The following is an 18,021-nucleotide window of genomic DNA, read 5'->3' on the forward strand; positions in this document are numbered from 1 at the left end:
TGTTTTATCAGAAAGTTATGCCCAAATGATGAACTGCCCTGGTATTGTGGCTTTTGGTTTCTTTTTTTTCAAATGGATGAAACTAATTGTTGGACTAACAGAGCTGCAGCATGGATTTAGCTATGTATTCACGACCAGCTCCCCACAGCCCTTATGTCTGCTTGCAAGATAATACAGAACAAACAGCACCAGCCTTTGGTCCCCAGGAGCGCTGGGGTCAGTACAAGCGCTGACCACAGGTGGGTCCTTCCCACGCCCCCTCCTCACCCATCCCAGGCCTCCTCCAGCCCCAACCCGTGCACCCAGCCACAGCTTTCTATCAGCTCCTTGGCTTTTCATCTGTCCTGGCACTGGCCCAGCCTTAGCAAAATGCTCATGCAGGGACCGCGACCCTGTGGCCAGTGTACTGTGTGCCGTGCTGCACCCCGACATCCTGCTGCCAGCCGGCCACGAGCGCTTTGTGCAGTGCGAAACACCTCCTCCAGAGCAGGTTTGCACCAGTATCAGAAGCACCAGCAGCACAGACTTGTTGCTCTTTTTTTTTTTTTTTTTTTCCTCCCAGTTTATAGTATATATGTCATTTATTTATAGGCAGATCACTTCACTATTTACAGTACATGAGCGTAGAGATTCTACAGTCTTTGTGATGTAAACAAGTAACTCCACGGCAGGGGAGTCTGGAAAAAGAAGCCAGTTCCGAAGTATTTACACAATTTAAAATAGAACTTTTATACCCACTGAATAGATATAGATAATACATTGAGCGATTTGGTTAAATTATCTATGAAACTATAGAATCTGACAATGTAAAAATACAAGAAAACGTTCTCTTGTTTTAGAAGGTAGACAGTTAAATCACACTAGAAATAAATCTCTTTTTAAAAATAATAACAATAATAATAAAGGAAAGGCATAAGAATTCATGCCATCTTTTAAGATTAAAGTATATTACATAAATAAGGACACAATGGAACGGAACCAGGGAAAAACCGCTAGCAATTAAAAAAAAAAAAAAAATCACACTAAAAACTAGACTCTTAATTGCAGAGGGATCAATTCTGCCACTTTTGCTTACCCTGCATGTAGAAAATCACAGAGTTTAGTAGTACTTATTCAGTGTGAGGAAGGAGGCAGAATTGGCCCCTAGTAATTATTTGCAGTGTCCTTTTATTTAAAAAAAAAAAAAAAAAAAAAAAAGTTTAGCTTTTATTATAAATAACAAAGCAGATGTGCCCCTTTTAGGTGAAATTCTTGCACTTTTCTCAAGAAATGCATCAGTTTAACCTTTCTCTCTCACACATGCATACACACACTCCCTGCCCTGTCATTGTGCGCTGGGTTTGGCTCTGCTCAGTAATGCCCTGGCCATGCCAGCCAGCACTTTCCCTGGCTGCGGCTCGAGGAGGAACGAGGAATGAGGCCCGAAGGCTGCATTTGGTTCTCTATTGATTGTCGGGGACGGGCTAAGATAGAACAGAAAGGGTTTCAGGGCTCCCTGTGAACAATGACGTAGCTCAGTAGTCAGCGTTAACTCCAAAAAAAAAGAAAAATACAAGAAAAAATAAAAGAAAAAAAAAAGTGCTGGTCTGTAATGCTCCTTCACATGGACCAGTGCTGAAACCAGACGCTAGGACTGTAACGTGGTGGCTGAGCTGCTGTTTCCATAGGGAAGATGTGCAGCCCAGCAAGCTGCGCTGGATAGGAATTGGGATAAACCTTTCATTTGGGGCAGAATTGAACCTAACACCCAGGATTGTCCTCTGCATTCAGCCCAGACATTCAGAAACATTTGCTCCTTTCCTACGGAGCCCCAGGAGTCTGCTGGATTCCAGTCAGGAATCCTGGTATCCCCCCGTGAACAATGAGATTTTATGGGGCAACTCTGTGCAAAAAAAGAGAAGGGGCGTTTTATCACCAAACTCTTCACATTTAGCATTTCCCTGCAGTACTTACTGGCAACTATTGGGGGACATTCTATAGTTATATACTTTTTTTAAAAAAATATATCTCTTCTGTACTTATTGCCTACCATAATATACCCTTTTGCTCCCAGTTCCTCTTGGATTGAGGCCCTTACCTGTGGGCAGGGCTGGGCCCCAGCAGCGAGGGGCGCCGGCTGGGGCAGCTCTCACCTACCCCTGCCCAGCCCCCCCCTTCCCCTAGAGCACTGCGAGCTAACAAAAACTTTCCACTAAAAAATAAAAATAAAAATCTAGTGGGAACTTACTTTAAACCACTAACCCTGTGTGAGTGATTCTGGACCCTGCAGGCAGTCACACCTGTGCTTCTTTAAGCTGAAATATGCCCTCCGCACTCGCCGGGTCCTAAAGGCGGAGGGAGCTGTGGGGGTGGGCAGCGTGCCCCCCTGGGCTCTGCTGCTGCTGCTGCAGCGAGGGGTGGGTGGCCATGGGGAGGGTGCCGGGCCCCTGTGTGGCACATCCTGAGCACCTCTGTGCGTATTGCATCAGTGCAGGAGACATTTCTCAAGGGAGGAGGGAAAAAGAGCCGTCGAAATTTAAAGGAGGGAAAAAAAAGGAAAACCCCAAACAACAACAAAAATCCATTTATAGGCTTCAGGCAACACGAAGACCACTTATTGCATCTCTTCCTATCCTAACACTGCAGTACTGATTGGCTCTGTGCATTATGAGACCTCCCTGCTCGGGCGTGCTGTACCCGCTGCGCAGGAGCTCCACGATGGTGGCGGGCTGCTGGCTGGCATGGGAAGCCACAGGAAAGCAACGTCCAATTTTGGATTGGGTACACAGAAACCAACACTAGCGAAGCGCCTGAGGGCTGCCTCGGGAGAGGGCACCTCACAGCCCCTGCCCGGGCAGCCCCCGCTGCACTTGCCCCTTCCCCTCCATCACGCTTGATGCATCCTCCAGCTGGGAGTGGCCCAGGGCTCAGTCCCACCGCAGCTGAGCAAGGAGATGGAAGAATTCCACTTGGCTTTTCTTTTTTTTTTTTTTTTTTCTTTTTTTTTTTGATTGATCGTTTTCTGAAAAACATCAGCACAGCACAGGACAGTACTACCCACCCTAAATGTGTCGCTATATACATTCTACATAAGCTCTATAGCAATCACATGTAAACATCATTGTTGTGAGGAAATACTAGGACAGAAAAAGGCAAAGCTACAATGAGGCAATTGCCAATAGCAGATGCTCAGTCTCGGCCAGGGTTACTCATGTATGCTAAGTCAGGGTGGAAGTGGGGAGAGCCTATGGCAGGAAAGACAGTGACCCTTGCTGCTGCTCTGGGCTGAGACGAAAGTGGCGCAAGGACAGCATCTGGCATCGGCAGCAGATTTGGGAGCCGCCGTTCAACCCACCAGGGCTGTCCCACTGTCTCGCCACGGGTTCCACAAGAGCAGAGTGAAATAACCGGGTAATGGTGCTGGTACCGCTGCTGGCACCCCTTCTCCTGCTGGGGATCAGTGTGGGCTGTCAGGGGTGCAAACGCACCCATGGAGCCAAGGGCCATGTCAGCAGGGTGTGGGTTCGTGGAACTGAATCTCACACAATTTTGGAGGCTTTGGTCATACTCCCTGCAGGATGAAGTGGTGTCCACACAGAGGAAATGAGAAAACTCTAAGTCACGTACAGGGGAGACCCCAGAAGACTCTAATCTATCTATTGGCAGAATTAAGGCTATAATAATCTACATAGGATGGCTGAATCCCTAGTGGTCTCTGTGTCTGGGAAGTAAATGGAGACGATGGAGATGGCTTGAGGAACCGGCAAGATTTCCTTTCCCTCTGGGAAATGGTGCGTCTGGCCTGCTCTTGGTTGGGGCTCCTCCAACCAGGGGTGGGGGCTCTCCCCCTACCACCTCTCCCAGAGGCGGGGGGCAAGCTTGCAAGCAAATTTGGCAGGGATGCTGCTTGAGCATGCCTTACATCCAGCACTGCTGGGAGGCCTGAGGGCCCTGGCAAGAGGCGGGGGGGACGGCACAAGCGGCAGCAGGCCAGCCGGGAGCCGCAAACACACAGCAAAGCCGTGACGCTTCCTTCACACTGCTGGGCATGAGCCGGGCCAAGGGGGCAGAGGCGACAGCAGAGAGAGTGCCGTGCCAGCAGGGTGGCACGGGTCCAAGTTGCCAACGGGGTGCTGGGTGAGCATATGGCTTATCAGACACCAGCCAGAGGATGGCAGAGACGAGAAGGATCCTCACGCCCTGCTCCCTCCACGGGTGCCCCAGGCCTGCCGGCACAGGGCCACAGCAACGATGGCCGGCAGGCAGCAGGGCTGCAGGCCGCCCAGCAGCAGTTCAACGCTACCTCCTTCCATCACCCCTTTCCCTCGTGTCTGTGGGCTGCCATGGCAGGAGCGGCCCATGGGCCTCTGATCGGGCCCGCTTGGCAGCTGGATGCTGGGGACTCGCCCCCCAGTGAGGAAAATGGCTTTGGCAGCAGTGGGGGAGCCCCGCGCACTGCCGGGGAGGCCGGTGCTCCTGCAGCCAAACACTGGCTCTGTGACTCTGCTCTGACCCCCCATTTGCTCAGTGGCAAGTGCCTCATTACAGTGCATAGTTAAAAATCAAGGAAGCGGTACAATAAATCTGAATTACAGTACATCTGAGCCATAAATACATTTTTTTAAGTATATACTTTTTTTTTTCTTCCTCTTCTATTAAAAATTAGTTTATAATCCTGATTCTATTCACAATTAACAATTTCATCATCACACACTACGGACAAAAAATGTTATGGTGAACACAGCTGCAACTCCACGGTGGGAGCACAGGGTCAGGGCCGGGGTTGGGAGGGGGCCGGGGGCTCCTAGGCTCACCCTAAAACAACCAGTCATAAGCGGGGAGACTAATGTGTGGCAGTGAGACATCAACACCATGGGGACTCACAGACAGAAGCAGCTTTGTTCAATGTAAACATCGATTGAAAGGGACAGCAGTCTCTCTCTCGTGCGTGCGTGCTCTCGCTCTCTCGCTCTCTCGTCATAGACTGAATAATTTCTTTGAAAACGTAAACATATTGGAAGTGCCTTGACTGAGGTATTGAGGTATTCCTCCAGGGTTAAGGCTGTTACCGATGCAAGCTGAGCTGGGCCTCCTGCAGTAAGCTGTCAAAATCCATGGTCTCGTACTTGCTCTTCACCGGTGCGGGGGAGGACTCCTCTGCGCTGCAATCTGGGGACAGCAGGGACACAGGACAGTGGGGTGAGGGACGGCAGGAGGCGGGCAGGGGCACCGAGGGGCACCGTGTGGTCCCCGTGCCTGCGCATGGCTGCCCTGGCAGTGCTTGCATATGATGGCTTTGCTGAGCATTCCCTGAGCTGGGTGCCTGCCCAGGCCTCCTCCTGGGAAGGCACCAATATTGTCCCATGTCCAGAAACAATATAAAATGGAAGAACATGCTGTTTCTCCCTATTGAAAAGGAGCAAACTGCTGTTTGGCGGAGGGGCTCTCACCGCTCAGGTCAGAGGGCAGAGACGCCCGCTCCCACGTTCATAAAAATTGCCAGACCCAGGTGAATTCTGAGCTGCTGAAACACAGCACTTCCCATGTGAGCAGCCAGGTCGCGGCAAGTGTGGGCGTCTGCCTGTAGAGCTCCCCAGCTCTTGCATCAGAAGCTGAACATAGAGTGCCATGACAAAGCCTGTGAAATCTAGCAAATGCCAGAAATAAGACCGCCTAATTGAACAGCAGCTTAACCCTTTTGTGTGTATATTTTTGATAGAGCTGTTAATGGCATGGCTGCATTTTACTTCTTCCTATGGGCTCTCTGTCTCAACCTGTGCACAGGGCAAGCAGGATTTAGGAACGAACCATGCCGTGTAGTCAGGGGCAACTGCTTTCTCACAGCAACCGGGGGGGTGAGGAGCTGGGAGCAGTACTGGGGGTTCCCCTTCAGCTCTGCCCTCCCCACAGTGCTGCACAGCTGACATTTTCATCACGGGGTGCTTGCTGGTTCTTACCTCCTCAGAGCCCAGAATGGCAGATCCTAGCTTATTACATGAATAATGAGCATTTGCACCCACAGCCAAAGTCAGAGAGAGTGCTGCTCTGTGCACATGAAATATTGTCAGGTGCTAAGAGACCAGGCAGTACTTGTGTCAGACTGAGCACCTAGAGGTAAACCAAGACTTAGGGCTTTATTTTCTGGGCATGAAGTGGGCTGCCTTATCTTATGCATCAAGTGGGAAAACAGAACCACTTCACCGCCTGCAGAGGATGCAAAAATGAAAGCATGGTGTTCATGAAACCCCTGAGGATCACAGTGATAAGGGCCAAGTGACACCCCGATCACATTTCTCTTTCAAGACCAGCATAGGGTTTCACTCCTGTCCATTAGCGAGGGCTGAGAGGCAAGGTTGAGTGAGCCCTGGCTGAGTTAGCGAGGCAGACCTGTGGAGAGCAGAGTGTGTGCTAGCAGAAATCCATGTGGCACCAACAGAGTTAATGTAACTGCAGCACATCTCAATGTCTTCATTTTGGATGAAAAGTACACATGCAATGCTGGGGAATCTGTCCTGTGGAGCAGCAAACAACCCAGATCACCTCTTGGGCTAATGAGCTGTTGTTGACCACTTTCTCTAATGATGGGGAAGGGAGTTCTCAGCTGGAAAGCATCCAGCACCGTGCAGAAATGCAGCTGGGAAACGATGGGCTGTGCATCCACTGAAACCCAGCGGCTCTGGGGGGGGATGCTACACTTCACAGCCAACACACTCCAGGTCCTCAGGCAAGCTGCTTTCCTTCTGTCCCCCCAGTGCCCAAAGCCATTCAGCTGGGCTGGGAGCAGCTGTGTGAGCCATACAGAGCAGGTGGGCTTTTGCTGCAGGCTGCAAATAGCTTTTGGATCCTCGCGTGATGAGGGTTCAGAAATGCAGCGTGCCATTACCGTGCCATGCTGATAAACAGGACGCTTCCAAGGAAGCCTTCTTACCCAAGTCAGCGTATCTGGTCCAGAAGAAGTGCCCGAGGCCACCAGAGCTGAGCTGGAAGGAAGGCTCATTCCTCTTCCTTAGCGAGGTGCCATTCTTCAGAGATAAGGCGGCGTGCTCTGAATACCGGTAGGTGATAAAGCCGTATTTATCCCCCCTGAGCAACCAAGGAAAGAAGCGGAGATGCACCAGGCTCCACAACGCTGCTCACACAGCTCTGCCGTGTGCCTTGCCACCATTCTGCCGCCCACCCCTGCATCCGTGGGGTGAGCTGGGGCAGCATATACTTCACCCCCCCCCGGCACTGCCCTGTCACTGTCACGCCTAGAGCTGAGGCAGAGGTGACCGCGTGCCCCACGAGCCCAGCACCTCACCACCCACCTGTTAGTCCTGGACAGGACCTGGCACTCCACGATCTCACCAAACACCTCAAAGCGTTTCTTCAGCTCACTGGAGCTCATGTTGCTGGAGAGGTTCCTGACGTACACCACCCGGCCTTCCCCCTACAAGCACCAAGCGAGAGGTCTCAGGCTCCCGACCCGCGCCTCCAGCACTGCCCATGGGTGCTGGACACGCAGGGTGCCCAGGAGCCCTCTGCCCTGGCTGTGCAGCGCAGCCTGGCCCCCAGCCTGCTGCTGTCACTGCCAAGCTATAGCAGCCACACACCCCTTCCTCCCTTGTCAATGCCTCCTGCATCCCTGCATCCTTTGTAACTTATCCTAGTGAAGTCACCAGGAAACATTCCTGAGAACTTATGGAGGAAAAATTTGACTGTGCTACAGGAGAAAAATGCCAGATGGGCAGACATAAGCCTGCATGTGTGCGCACAGCAGCGGAGAGGAGCTATTTCCCTGCACATGCATCCCCATGCCACCACACATGCCGCACCCATGCTGCCCCTGCAGCAGTGCTGGTGGCTGCGCAGCTCCAGGGATTCCCCAGCTTGCCGCTCCTGCTGCCAGCTCTGCGGCGGAGACCGACATGGGATGCATCGGGCATTTCTGTGCCAAAGACTCTGTGTATTGCCAATTGCCAATTGCTTCCGCTTTGCTTTAGCTTTGCTCTCTCCCCCAGTCATGTCCCTGTTAAACACTGGCCTCACACCAAGGGATGCTGAAGCCAGGGCCAATGTTCCACCGCTGCTTTTCTGGAGCAGGGCACTACTGAGGGCTGTGGGTTACTTTGTCTCAGCGCACACGCCCGGGTGCCTGTAGGAGGGAGTGGTCGCTGCCCCGGGGCTGGCACTGCTCCCTTCTCACTTACAATGGCCTTTTCCTGTTTCTTCTCCAGCTGGCCCCAGCTCCTGCTGCCACCTTGACACTGCTCGCTGTTCTCACACCTGCGGAGCATGAGAGACAAGGTCAGCCCCAGAAGGGGAGCCTGCAGGGAATGCTTCAGCCATCAAAAGGGAGGTGAGGCAGTGAGTTTCTGCAGAGGCAGGCAGGTGCCTGGCAAATATTGTCAGCAAAGGGGAGATGGGGTCATGCAAAGAGCTTTGAGCTCCTCTGGGCCACGCCGCCTCTCTTGCACCTGCTACGACACTGGAAAGCCCATTCCTTGATGCCAGAAGCAGTCCCTAACCAGCGTGTGTCCTTCCCATGAACAGCTCCAGCCCCTGCCAGTTGCTCCCAGCATGATGGAAACCCACAGGTACTTCCCCAGATGCTGCTTTCTCTGGCTGTGGCTGATGTTTTTGGCAGCTGTTGCTGTAGTACCAATTATTTCAATGGATTTTCTTTAATTAGTTAGTATGTTTATACTCAGACCAGAGAGAGCCAGTGCTGTCATGCAGTGCCTTTGGACAGAGCTGGGAGCGGGCTCGCACACCACCTCCCCGCAGCAGTGAGGGAGGGGACAGCCACCATGCCAGGCCTGGCCAAGGCCTGTTCCCTCAGCAGTGGCCAAAAGCAGGTTTCTACAAGAGTGTGTGTCCCCAGAGCTGTTGTGAGCTTCCAGCCTCTCTGCTGCCCACCCATACCTGAAGGTGCGTCTGCTGGTGGGGGATCGGGACCGGCAGCATGAAGACCCCGAGCTAGACCTGCTCCGGGAACAGTAATGCAAACTGGTCCTGGAAAGGGGGTTTCTCCGCAGGCACAGCTTGGCGTCCAATGGGCTGTCGCAGTGGTCTTCCTCCTCCTCATCTTCCTCTTCCTCCTCCTCCACTGGGGAGCCGCTCTCACTGCAGCTGTCGTCAAAGACAGTGTCATACTCAGGGGTCTTGCAGAAGACCATGTCCTCATTATCGAGAGCACTGTCCAGGAAGCCAAAGTGCTTCGTTAAGCTGGCTCGGATCTCCTGGTCTCGCAGCTGCTTGACACCGTCCTTCCACACCATCTCGCCACCTGCATCCTTGCCAATGAGGTCCAGCCCCTGGTAGTGCGCGTCAGGGACCCTCCTCTTGTGCTCCATCTCCGTCTGGCCTGGGGGCTCCCAGGACTTGAGCACCTTCCTCTGCAGGGTGGCCTCCGGCTTCAGCACCTGGCAGTAGTCGTGGTCCCCGAAGGAGCATGAGAAGGGCCGCTTGAGCACGCCTGGCTGCTCAGCGGCACGACTCAGGTGGGCCAAGAGCTCTGTCCTCTCGGGGTGCTTCTTTGGGGCTTTCTGGGAAGCTCCTGTGTCCCCTGTGCTTCCGGCCCCAGAGCTGGGGGCCATGCTGTCCTCCTTGCCTGCCTCCTGGGGGATGTCTGGCTTGTACAGGTCCTCCTCGGTGGGCTTGTATGGCGGAGTGGTGGGCGGCGTGAGACCTGAAACCCAAGTGAACAAATGACAGGAGTCAGCTCTGCCCTCCATCACACTTCATCCTAGCCCAATGCCTGAGCTGCATCGACACTGCAAGGCAGGGAGGCTGCTCAGCCTCTGCCACTCTGCCACTGGCACTTTGGGGAAAAAGAAGGATGCCTCATCCCCAAGGGGACCTGTTGATTCTCCCTTCCCTCCTGGTCTCCCTCCAAGCAGCAGCCCCTCCAAACAGCCTCCCCACTCCCAAACGCTTTCCCCAGTGCCCACGACGCAGGCCACGAGCTGCTCATGGTGCTCCAGCATGGAACCAGTGCAGAGAATGTGTTCCTGCACCACAGGATGAAGCAGTGGCTTCAGGATTTCCCATCCCAGGGAGAAGTGAGAACATTAAAAGCCCATCCTACCTGCTGTCCCACACAGCTCCACGGTCAGCATTGGCTCAAAGTTTCTCTTCCCAAAGGTCGGGTCACTGAACAGCACAAAATAAGGAGAGGGAAGGTGTGCAGGTGAACACAGAAAATTTTAAAAAAAGGAGGTTAATAAAAATGCTGCCTACAAATGAACCCTCCCAGCACACCTAGTGCCTGACAGAGACGGGGGCGAGCAGCATGCTCTCGCCACCACCGCAGCAGGGACACGCCGCAGTCAGGTCCCTGAGGCACGTCCACCCCGGCACGAACCCTCACTGAGGGCCTGGAGCTCTCCCAGCGCCTTGCACCTGTGAGCAAGGTACATGAGGCGGCTTTCCAGCCCCAGCACAATTAATTTAGCCCACACAAATCCCATGTGCACTTACGTTTGCGCCAAGGACAGCGTGAGACACCGGGGTGTTTCTGAAAGGCAGGGAGAAGCAGGGTTACAGAGGAGCTGGGCTCCCTCCAGCACCCACAGGGCAGGCAGGGGACAGCAGGAGCCAGGGCTGGGGACACTGCCGGTGAGGTGGCAGCAGCCACACAAGTGGAGGGATGGCAGATTGGAGCTGCTCACATGCACAGAGTGCCGGCCAGTGACAGGCTGATGGCAGCTGCACTTCTGGGGCACTGGTACAGCTGAACCCTAGTGTGCAGGCACAGGGCGAACCTTGAGGGAGGGGGCAGCCCAGTCCCTGCCGAGTTACACTGTCTGCTTGCTCATGCTATAGGGATGGGGAAACTGAGGCAGGAGGCACGGGAAGATTGGATTGGAACAGCACCCCAAAACCAGAACAGCCGCCAGTTCCCCATGCATGGGACCCCTCAGCCAGGTGGCACCCAGGGGACACCTCCCACCCCCTCACCTGCTTGCTGCCGGGGGGGGCACAGTACTGGCTCTCAGCACCCTCGCTGACCTCGCTGCCCCCTGGGGATGCCAGGACGAGGGGCTGGGGCTCTGCTGGCGGTGCCAAGCTCCCGCCATCTCCCTCCTCTGTGCCGCCCACCTCCACTTCGGCTGCAGGCTCCTGAGCGGAGAAGGCCTCCAGCAATGGGCACAGCGTGGGCTCCCTGGAGGCCGCGACCTCCTGGGGCACAGAGGGCTCAAGGGGCAGCTCGTCAAGGAAGGAGAGCCAGTGGCCCAGCTCGGGATTGAGTCTCTTGGACCGGCGGACAGCGTAAATGGTACTCTCCGGCCGCCGAGCTGCCTTCCCTGTGGACATGGCTGGGGTGCCCACACGCTTCCCAGCCTCCTCCTCCAAACTGACGGGTTCTCGTGGAGCATCTGCCTCAGCCCCGAGGCTCTGCCTTCGCTCTGCTTTCTCTGGCACCACTTTTGCTCTGGATTTGCAGGTCCCATCAGTGTCCACCCCATCCTGGACCAGCATGGCAGGGCAGCTGGCAGGGGGTGGCCGGGCAAGGGAGGCATACACAGGCTTGCCCAGGCGGTAGGGCTTGCTCACATCACACAGCAGGTCCCGTGCCAGCAGCTCCTTCAGGATGGAGAAGGATGCTGCGGGCTTCTTGCAACCCCCAGCCGCCTGCCAGGCGCAGCCCGGCCGGCTCTCAGCACCACCAGGGTGTCCTGGCTGCGGGGGACAGTCCGGTTTGGCTCTTTTGAAGGGGCTGCTGCAGGGCTGGGGCTTGGCATCGGTGGTGTCACGGGCGGGCAGCTTCCGCGGCGGCAGGCAATAGGTGTGCATGTAGCGGATGAGCTCCACCACCGTGTGCATCTCCCCATTGCAGGAGAACTGGCTGCCAGCGCCGTCCTCCGCTGAGGAAGGGGAGGTCACCGCGTCACGGGAGCTCAGTGAGTCCTCGCTGGAGTCGCTGTCGTCTTCGTGTTGGGCGCAGTTGCCCGCGGCAGGGTGGTGGCGGCCGCTGGGGCACTCCTCCAGTGTGCGGGGGGTTGAGGTCTTGGTGCAGGGGGGCGCTGAGGTGAGGTGCCGGTGCAGCTCAGTGCAGCTGCGGCTCTGTGCCTGTGGGACACTCGCCCTCTGGTCCCGGGGAGCCTCCGCCTTGGGAGAGGAGAGGGGAGATGGTGAGCCCTGCGCCTTGCCCTCACACACAGCCCCAGTGCTGAGGGGAAAGAGCCACCCAGGGTAAGGAACCAGCTGGGATAATGGAGCTGCTGGGGACAGCTGCTTTCCCCCAGGCATGCCAGGAGGCAGCTCCTCCTCCCCAGGAAGGATTTGCAGCTGTTCTCAGGCAATGTAATTTGCCTGGCCTAATGCACTGCACAATTACTATTATCCAAGTAGAAAAATCTTTGATGGCAACTTCTGCTGGGATGCAGGAGTTTAGCTTAAGATCAGGCTCTGCGGTGCGACAGGCAGCTCTCCCCAGGCCGAGTGATCCCACATTTGGGTGTAAACCACTGGGGTAAGGGGGGGTGAGGGGGCAACTTTCATAAACCAGCGCCCAGTGAAACGGAGAGGTGAGAAAATACCTTTGTGCAGGGCCTTGAGGGTCGAGACTTAGGGGTCCCCGGGCGCCGGGTGCTCCCGTCTTTCTGAGCCTCGCAGCTGAGAGGCGCGTGCGATGGAGAGAGGAGCAACTTCTTCAGCTGCAAAGAGAAGCGGCGAGAAAGTGCGTCGGCACTGCGTGGTGGCAGCCCACACCCCAGGGGCTGCAGGCTGCGCCCACTGCTAAGCGTCTGATTCAAAAACCGTAGGGGAAAATGACAATAAAAGGGCACCGAGGGGCTTCATGCTGTGGCTGCGAGCAGACACCTGTCAGCACTCGGCAGCATTACCCCCCCTGCCCAGGACCCTGCAGAGGGCAGGGGTGGTGGGGACGGGGGCAGAAGCAGGGGAATTTGCTCCCCAGGGCCATCCCCGCTCCGACCAGACACGTGGGAGCTGTTGTGGTTTCCAAACGTCCATCAGCTCTGTCCCTAGGTGCCAGGCTTCATGTTTCTATGCGTGACTGATTTGGGCAGCTCGCTTGGGTCGCCCTGCAAGGCTTGTTCAGCTGCGACATCCAGAAAGGGGCCTCCCTTCATTAATTAGCTTGCAAAGCATTTTGCAGATGTAAGTCCCGGCGGGACATGCTGAGGGCTGGCTGAGGATCTTCACCAGCCCGCTTCGTTCAAAGACTCCCCTGAAGTCCCTCGGGGTGGTCAGAGCGGGGTTTTCCTTAGGTTACACACAGCACAATCAGTTCTGACAGTGAGGTTAGCAAAACTCTTCTACTCAAACACTCTTTTGGTCAGGAAAATAAATGTATGTATATATATATCCCTGCCAGCAAGGATGACATTTTGTATCCCACCCATCACGCTATCAACCGGAGGCGACAACAGCCCAATGGTGAGGCGACTGCAGAGGGGCTGCACGGAAGAGATAGATCGGGGGCTCTGCCCCTCCGTGCTGGCCCGTGGGTTAGGAGACCCCCAGTCAGGCTGTGGGGTTTTTAAGGGGTGATAGGAACAGGGGGTTCCTGGGTCAGAGGCTGCCAGGAGACATCAGCCAGGGTGCCTGCGGCTTTGGGCGTGCAGCTCCTGTCGGTGGAAGCAACCAGCACCTTCCCCCCCCCCTGCAACGTATACATCCTATATATACACATCCGTACTGTGTGTGATATATATACAGCCACCTGCGCGCAGGGCCGGGGGCAGTGGAAATGCACGCTCTCACCACTGGATGTCACTCCTCCCCGCCACAGCACGGCTTTTGGGGGAGATCCCGGGCAAGGCTAGGGGGGCCCTGGGGGGAACCATGAGCCCCCAGAGGGAGTGGGCTGGGTGCCCGCACCCCAGGGGACCTCCTGGGAACAGCAGAGGGTTGCAGCAAATGCTGCTGGTTAGCATGGGCCAGGACCAGGAGTGGGGCTGGAGCCCCGATACCTCAGGGGACCAAGAGGGATGCTCTGGTCACCAAGGCTATAGGGACTGGAGGCCACACGTGGGGGCATGTGGGGACAGGGGGTCAAACCTCCTGCAAGGGCAGTGGGGAGCTCGGTCCTGGGGACCCGAAGCAGAGCCAGGCAGGAGCAGCCACCTGCCCTGGGGTTTGGGGCTAGGGCTGGGATGCACTACGGAAAGCACCGGGCAGCCCCACAGACTCGCCTCACAAGAAGAGGAGGTGTGTGGGTCCTGCCAAAGCTGCCCCCAGCACCGTGACACCCCCTGCGGGCAGTGCCCGCCCCCTGGGTATATATATTTATATACACACAGCAGCAAGCAGCTCGTTCCCGTGAGGATGGTGATGGAGGTGACAGCAATGATGCAGAACATGTATACGTATACAATACAAGTATATGCTTTGGTATTGACGGTTAAAGAGAGTTTTAAGCCTAGAATGAAAAAATTCAGACCTTTGCTTCCTATCATACCCATGCAGCCGGCTTATCAGGGGCTCATCCAAATCCACCTTAAACAGTAGGAAGTGGGTTCTTACTAGAGACAGCTCATCAACCTCGGGGGCCAGGGGTGGCCCCCCAGAGACCAGGGCGGTGGGTTTGGGGGAAGGGGCAGGCGAGGTGTAGGCATGGTTGAGCGTGTCCCCCTCTTCAAGAGCTTGGAAGGCAGCCAGGCCCACGTCAGCTCCCTGAATATCATCCAAAGTCTCGGTGAGGGCCGCCAGCAGCGCTTCATTCTCACTGTCTATTATCTGAAAGGAGCAGAGAGAGAGAATCAGGCCAAGCGAGGCACCTGAGGACGCTCCCTCTGAGGGGGCTGGCAGGGGGTCATGGGGGGATTTACCCCCCTGGGCCATGGAGGTGGGAGCAAGGGAGAATGACCCGGGTAGGGATGTCATCCGTCCACCCACAACCCTGGCAACCACCATGGGAAAAATAATAGAGAGCATCTTCTGTCCCTAGAAGCAAAGCACAGCAGGAATGGGGGTGGTGATTAAAAGGCTCCTTGACCAAATGATCCCAGCTTTGGGCTGTGAGCCCCCCAGTGCTGGGGGGAAGGAAACATGGAGAGCCCAGCCCAGGGCTGCCTGAGGGAAAAGAGAGCTCAGCCCCCTGCGAGGGCAAGGGCGACAGCCCCCATGGCATGGGGAGCATGACCCTGGGCAGGATCCGAGCACGAGGCCCCTTCCTGTTGGCGGTATGGTGCAAACGCAGAGGACTGGCCCAAGTGAGCCAGGAGTTGGCTCATTTTGGTCCTCCTCCTCAACAGGCTCAATGTAAACCATACCCAACAAGAAGCAGGCTACCCTCAGGTATAAAATTAGCACGGGACAAGTTCGGGCTCTTGGTGAGGACTGGGCTGCACACAGCCTCCCTTATTTCTCTCTTCTTGTTTAAAAAATACATATCTTGAGTTCTGTGCCCTAACCTTGCTTGCAGTTACTAGAGCAGGCTCCAGGGAAAGGCAGCAGGCTACTCCATTTTTGGCTCCGTTTCTTTTTCTTGTGTTATTGGCACAAGACTGCTGTGCACACAAGTTCAGTGGGATACATTTCATTATATGCTGCTGCTCCTAACAGGCCTGCCTTTTGCATTTCTTTTTGGTTTATCTTTTCCCCAGGAAGTTCAGCGGAAAATATGCATGTTGTGATGAAAGTCTGTCAGCTGGACTGGACCATTTTCAATTACAGCATCAGCACAGCACAAAAGCCAGAGGGCAATTATTATGGCCAGGTTAGAAAATATCGGGGCTTTTTTTTTTTCCTCCTATCTTTAAGAACAAATCCTCCTCCTTCCCAAAAAGTGACCCACTGCTAGTGACCAGCAAGCCCCAGTGTGCCACAACCAAGTTGGCCTCCTTGTTCCAATGGGAAGCGCCTGGCGATGCTCAGCAGGGTATGACATCCCCCTCCTGGGATGGGACACACTGAGGCCATGGCACAAGAGGAGGGAAGATTTGAGAAAGGCAGCCCCGCTGCTCCTGGCTCTCCTCCTCCTCCTCCTGCACCCGAGGGCTGCCCTGTGCCCTGGAGAGCAGGGAGTGTTTGCTCTCCTTAGGCACAGCTGTAAATGTCACTGTTGGGGATCAGACATCGTGCAGCTTGCTTTTTTACACTAGCACTCAGCAGTTTGGTCTCCCCTGCCCCACTGGGGCTCCAACAGCCCATGTCTGCCTCCAGCTGCAGCAGTGCACGCCCTCATCCAGGATGCATCCACCCCAGGGAGGCAGAGGTGGATGCTGGGGACGCCCCCACCCATGGGTGACCCGGGGGTGACCCCCGGCATGCACAGAGGTGATGCTGAAGCTGGAGAGCACGGCACAGGCAGGCTGGCTCAGCAGCCTGGCTCTGCTCAGCACCTCTTCATTAGCCTTGCTCTGTTTGCTCCATTTAGACCCAGCATGCAAATTAATGGGAGCACTAATCAGCTGGGGAGGTGATATTAATAGCTGTCCCCCCACACCTCCCCTCCCTCCTCTACCCTCCCCTGCACTCCCCACGCCTCTGCCCTCAGCAGTTGCCCATGGGAAGGTGCAAGTGAGCGGCCTGGAACCAGCAGCCGGAGGAACGTCTCCCCACGTCCCCGTGTCCCCGGGGTACCTGGAAGAGCTCAGATTCATCAGTGCTGTACTGGCTGGACTCGGTCTCAGAGTGCTCCGCGCACCACTGCAGCTCACTGAAGCAGCCGGCCGAGTCCAAGTCACTGGCGTCCAGCTGGGACAAATCGATCTCGGGGAAGTCGGAGTAGAAGTGCTCCTCGCCTGACACCTCATACTGCGGAGAGAGGAGAAAAGAGGTGAGCTCACGGCCATACCACAGCACGTGGGGCTTTGCAGGGGACACCCAGGCTGGAAGCAATGGGCTGCAACCAGCAGCAACAACAGCGGGAACGGCTGGGACCTGGGGGAGCCGTGTCCCCACGTGCCATTGCCTCTGCTCGAGCACATTACTCAGAGCCCAGACGCAGCTTTTTGGAATAAAACTGGCAAATGGCTCAAGGGAGAGCAATTACACGGCAGCTGAGAGAGCACGGAGCACCTCCTCACCGTGCTTTTTGCAGACCGGTTTGTGCAGCCCAGCACCGCCATCAGTGGGCACCAAAAGCTTCCCTGCTGCCACCAGCGAGCCCTCGCGGCAGCACCAGGCACGTGTGGAGCCTGCATGGGAAGGGCCTCATTGCTCCAGCAAGTCAACAGGTGCCAGTGCCCTCAGATGAACCTCAGCAGCCCTTCCTGCCTTCGGTGGTGCAAGGCTGACCTCCAGGCTCCTCCAGCTGCCCTGGCTATCAGCAGCAACGGAGAGAGGCGAGAGGCTTGGGGCACGCACAGGGTGAAGCGCATGGGGCAAGGCTCTGCGGGGTGGCTTCATGGTGGTCAGCCTGGCTGTTCCCGTCCCAATCCCCGTCCCCACTACGTGGCAGTGAAACACTTGGTGACAGTCCTTGGGAAGGTGCGCATCCCATGGCACCGCGAAGGCACTGCAGCTCCCCACACTTCTTGCACATGCAAGAGAAAATGGCATGGAAAAACATCAACGTCCAGGAACACATGGGGTGACCTGAGCTCTAGGAACCGAGCTAAAAATACCCATTTAATCACCAAAAGCAGCTGAGATCTGCCCTGCTTCCACCTCGCTCCTTCATTGCCTCCCCAGTTCTCCGCATGGCCAGCCCCTGCCCGCCCCGCGCCCAGCCCTCAGCTCCCTCCTGGATGCATCCCCAGCAAAAAACAGGGCTCAGACCCAGAGGTGAAAGGTCCGGTGCAGATCCACCTGGTATTGGCTACCCGGGGGGAGTTTTCTGGTGATGAGGGAAACAAGTTTAGTTACACAGCAAAGGGGTTTTGGAGCAGGCAAACATCTGAGCACGTGAGAGGCTGCGGAGGCAGAAAAACACGGTGGCCTCCACTTCTGCTGTGCTGACAGGCTCTCCTCTGACACACAGCAGGGGGAAAGGGATCTCAAATTTTTCCCCTCCAGGAAGGGCAAAGATAGGGTTACTTTCCTCATTGTCTTTTTTTTTTTTTTTTTTTTTTTTTTCCTTGGGATAATCGAGGATCATAGATGATCAACTCGGTGTCCCCCCAAAGGATGGTCCTGTGCACACCA

The 18,021-nt window shown here is 55.7% G+C and overlaps 1 protein-coding gene across 1 annotated transcript in view; it reads right to left on the reverse strand.

Moving 5' to 3' along the window:
- Nucleotides 1-532: 532 nt before the first annotated feature.
- Nucleotides 533-18,021, reverse strand: part of LOC118157890 (peroxisome proliferator-activated receptor gamma coactivator 1-beta-like) — a 44,193-nt gene continuing 26,704 nt past the window's right edge. The window contains 12 exon segments of the mRNA XM_035312410.1: nt 533-5,148; nt 6,908-7,062; nt 7,287-7,408; nt 8,169-8,244; nt 8,884-9,649; nt 10,049-10,113; nt 10,441-10,477; nt 10,921-10,935; nt 10,938-12,072; nt 12,504-12,620; nt 14,455-14,667; nt 16,516-16,689. Coding sequence (XP_035168301.1) covers nt 5,045-5,148; nt 6,908-7,062; nt 7,287-7,408; nt 8,169-8,244; nt 8,884-9,649; nt 10,049-10,113; nt 10,441-10,477; nt 10,921-10,935; nt 10,938-12,072; nt 12,504-12,620; nt 14,455-14,667; nt 16,516-16,689 — 2,979 coding nt within the window. The 3' untranslated portion in view covers nt 533-5,044.

Source organism: Oxyura jamaicensis (genome assembly GCF_011077185.1).
Source record: "Oxyura jamaicensis isolate SHBP4307 breed ruddy duck chromosome 13 unlocalized genomic scaffold, BPBGC_Ojam_1.0 oxy13_random_OJ106580, whole genome shotgun sequence".
NCBI classification, from domain to species: Eukaryota; Metazoa; Chordata; class Aves; order Anseriformes; family Anatidae; genus Oxyura; species Oxyura jamaicensis.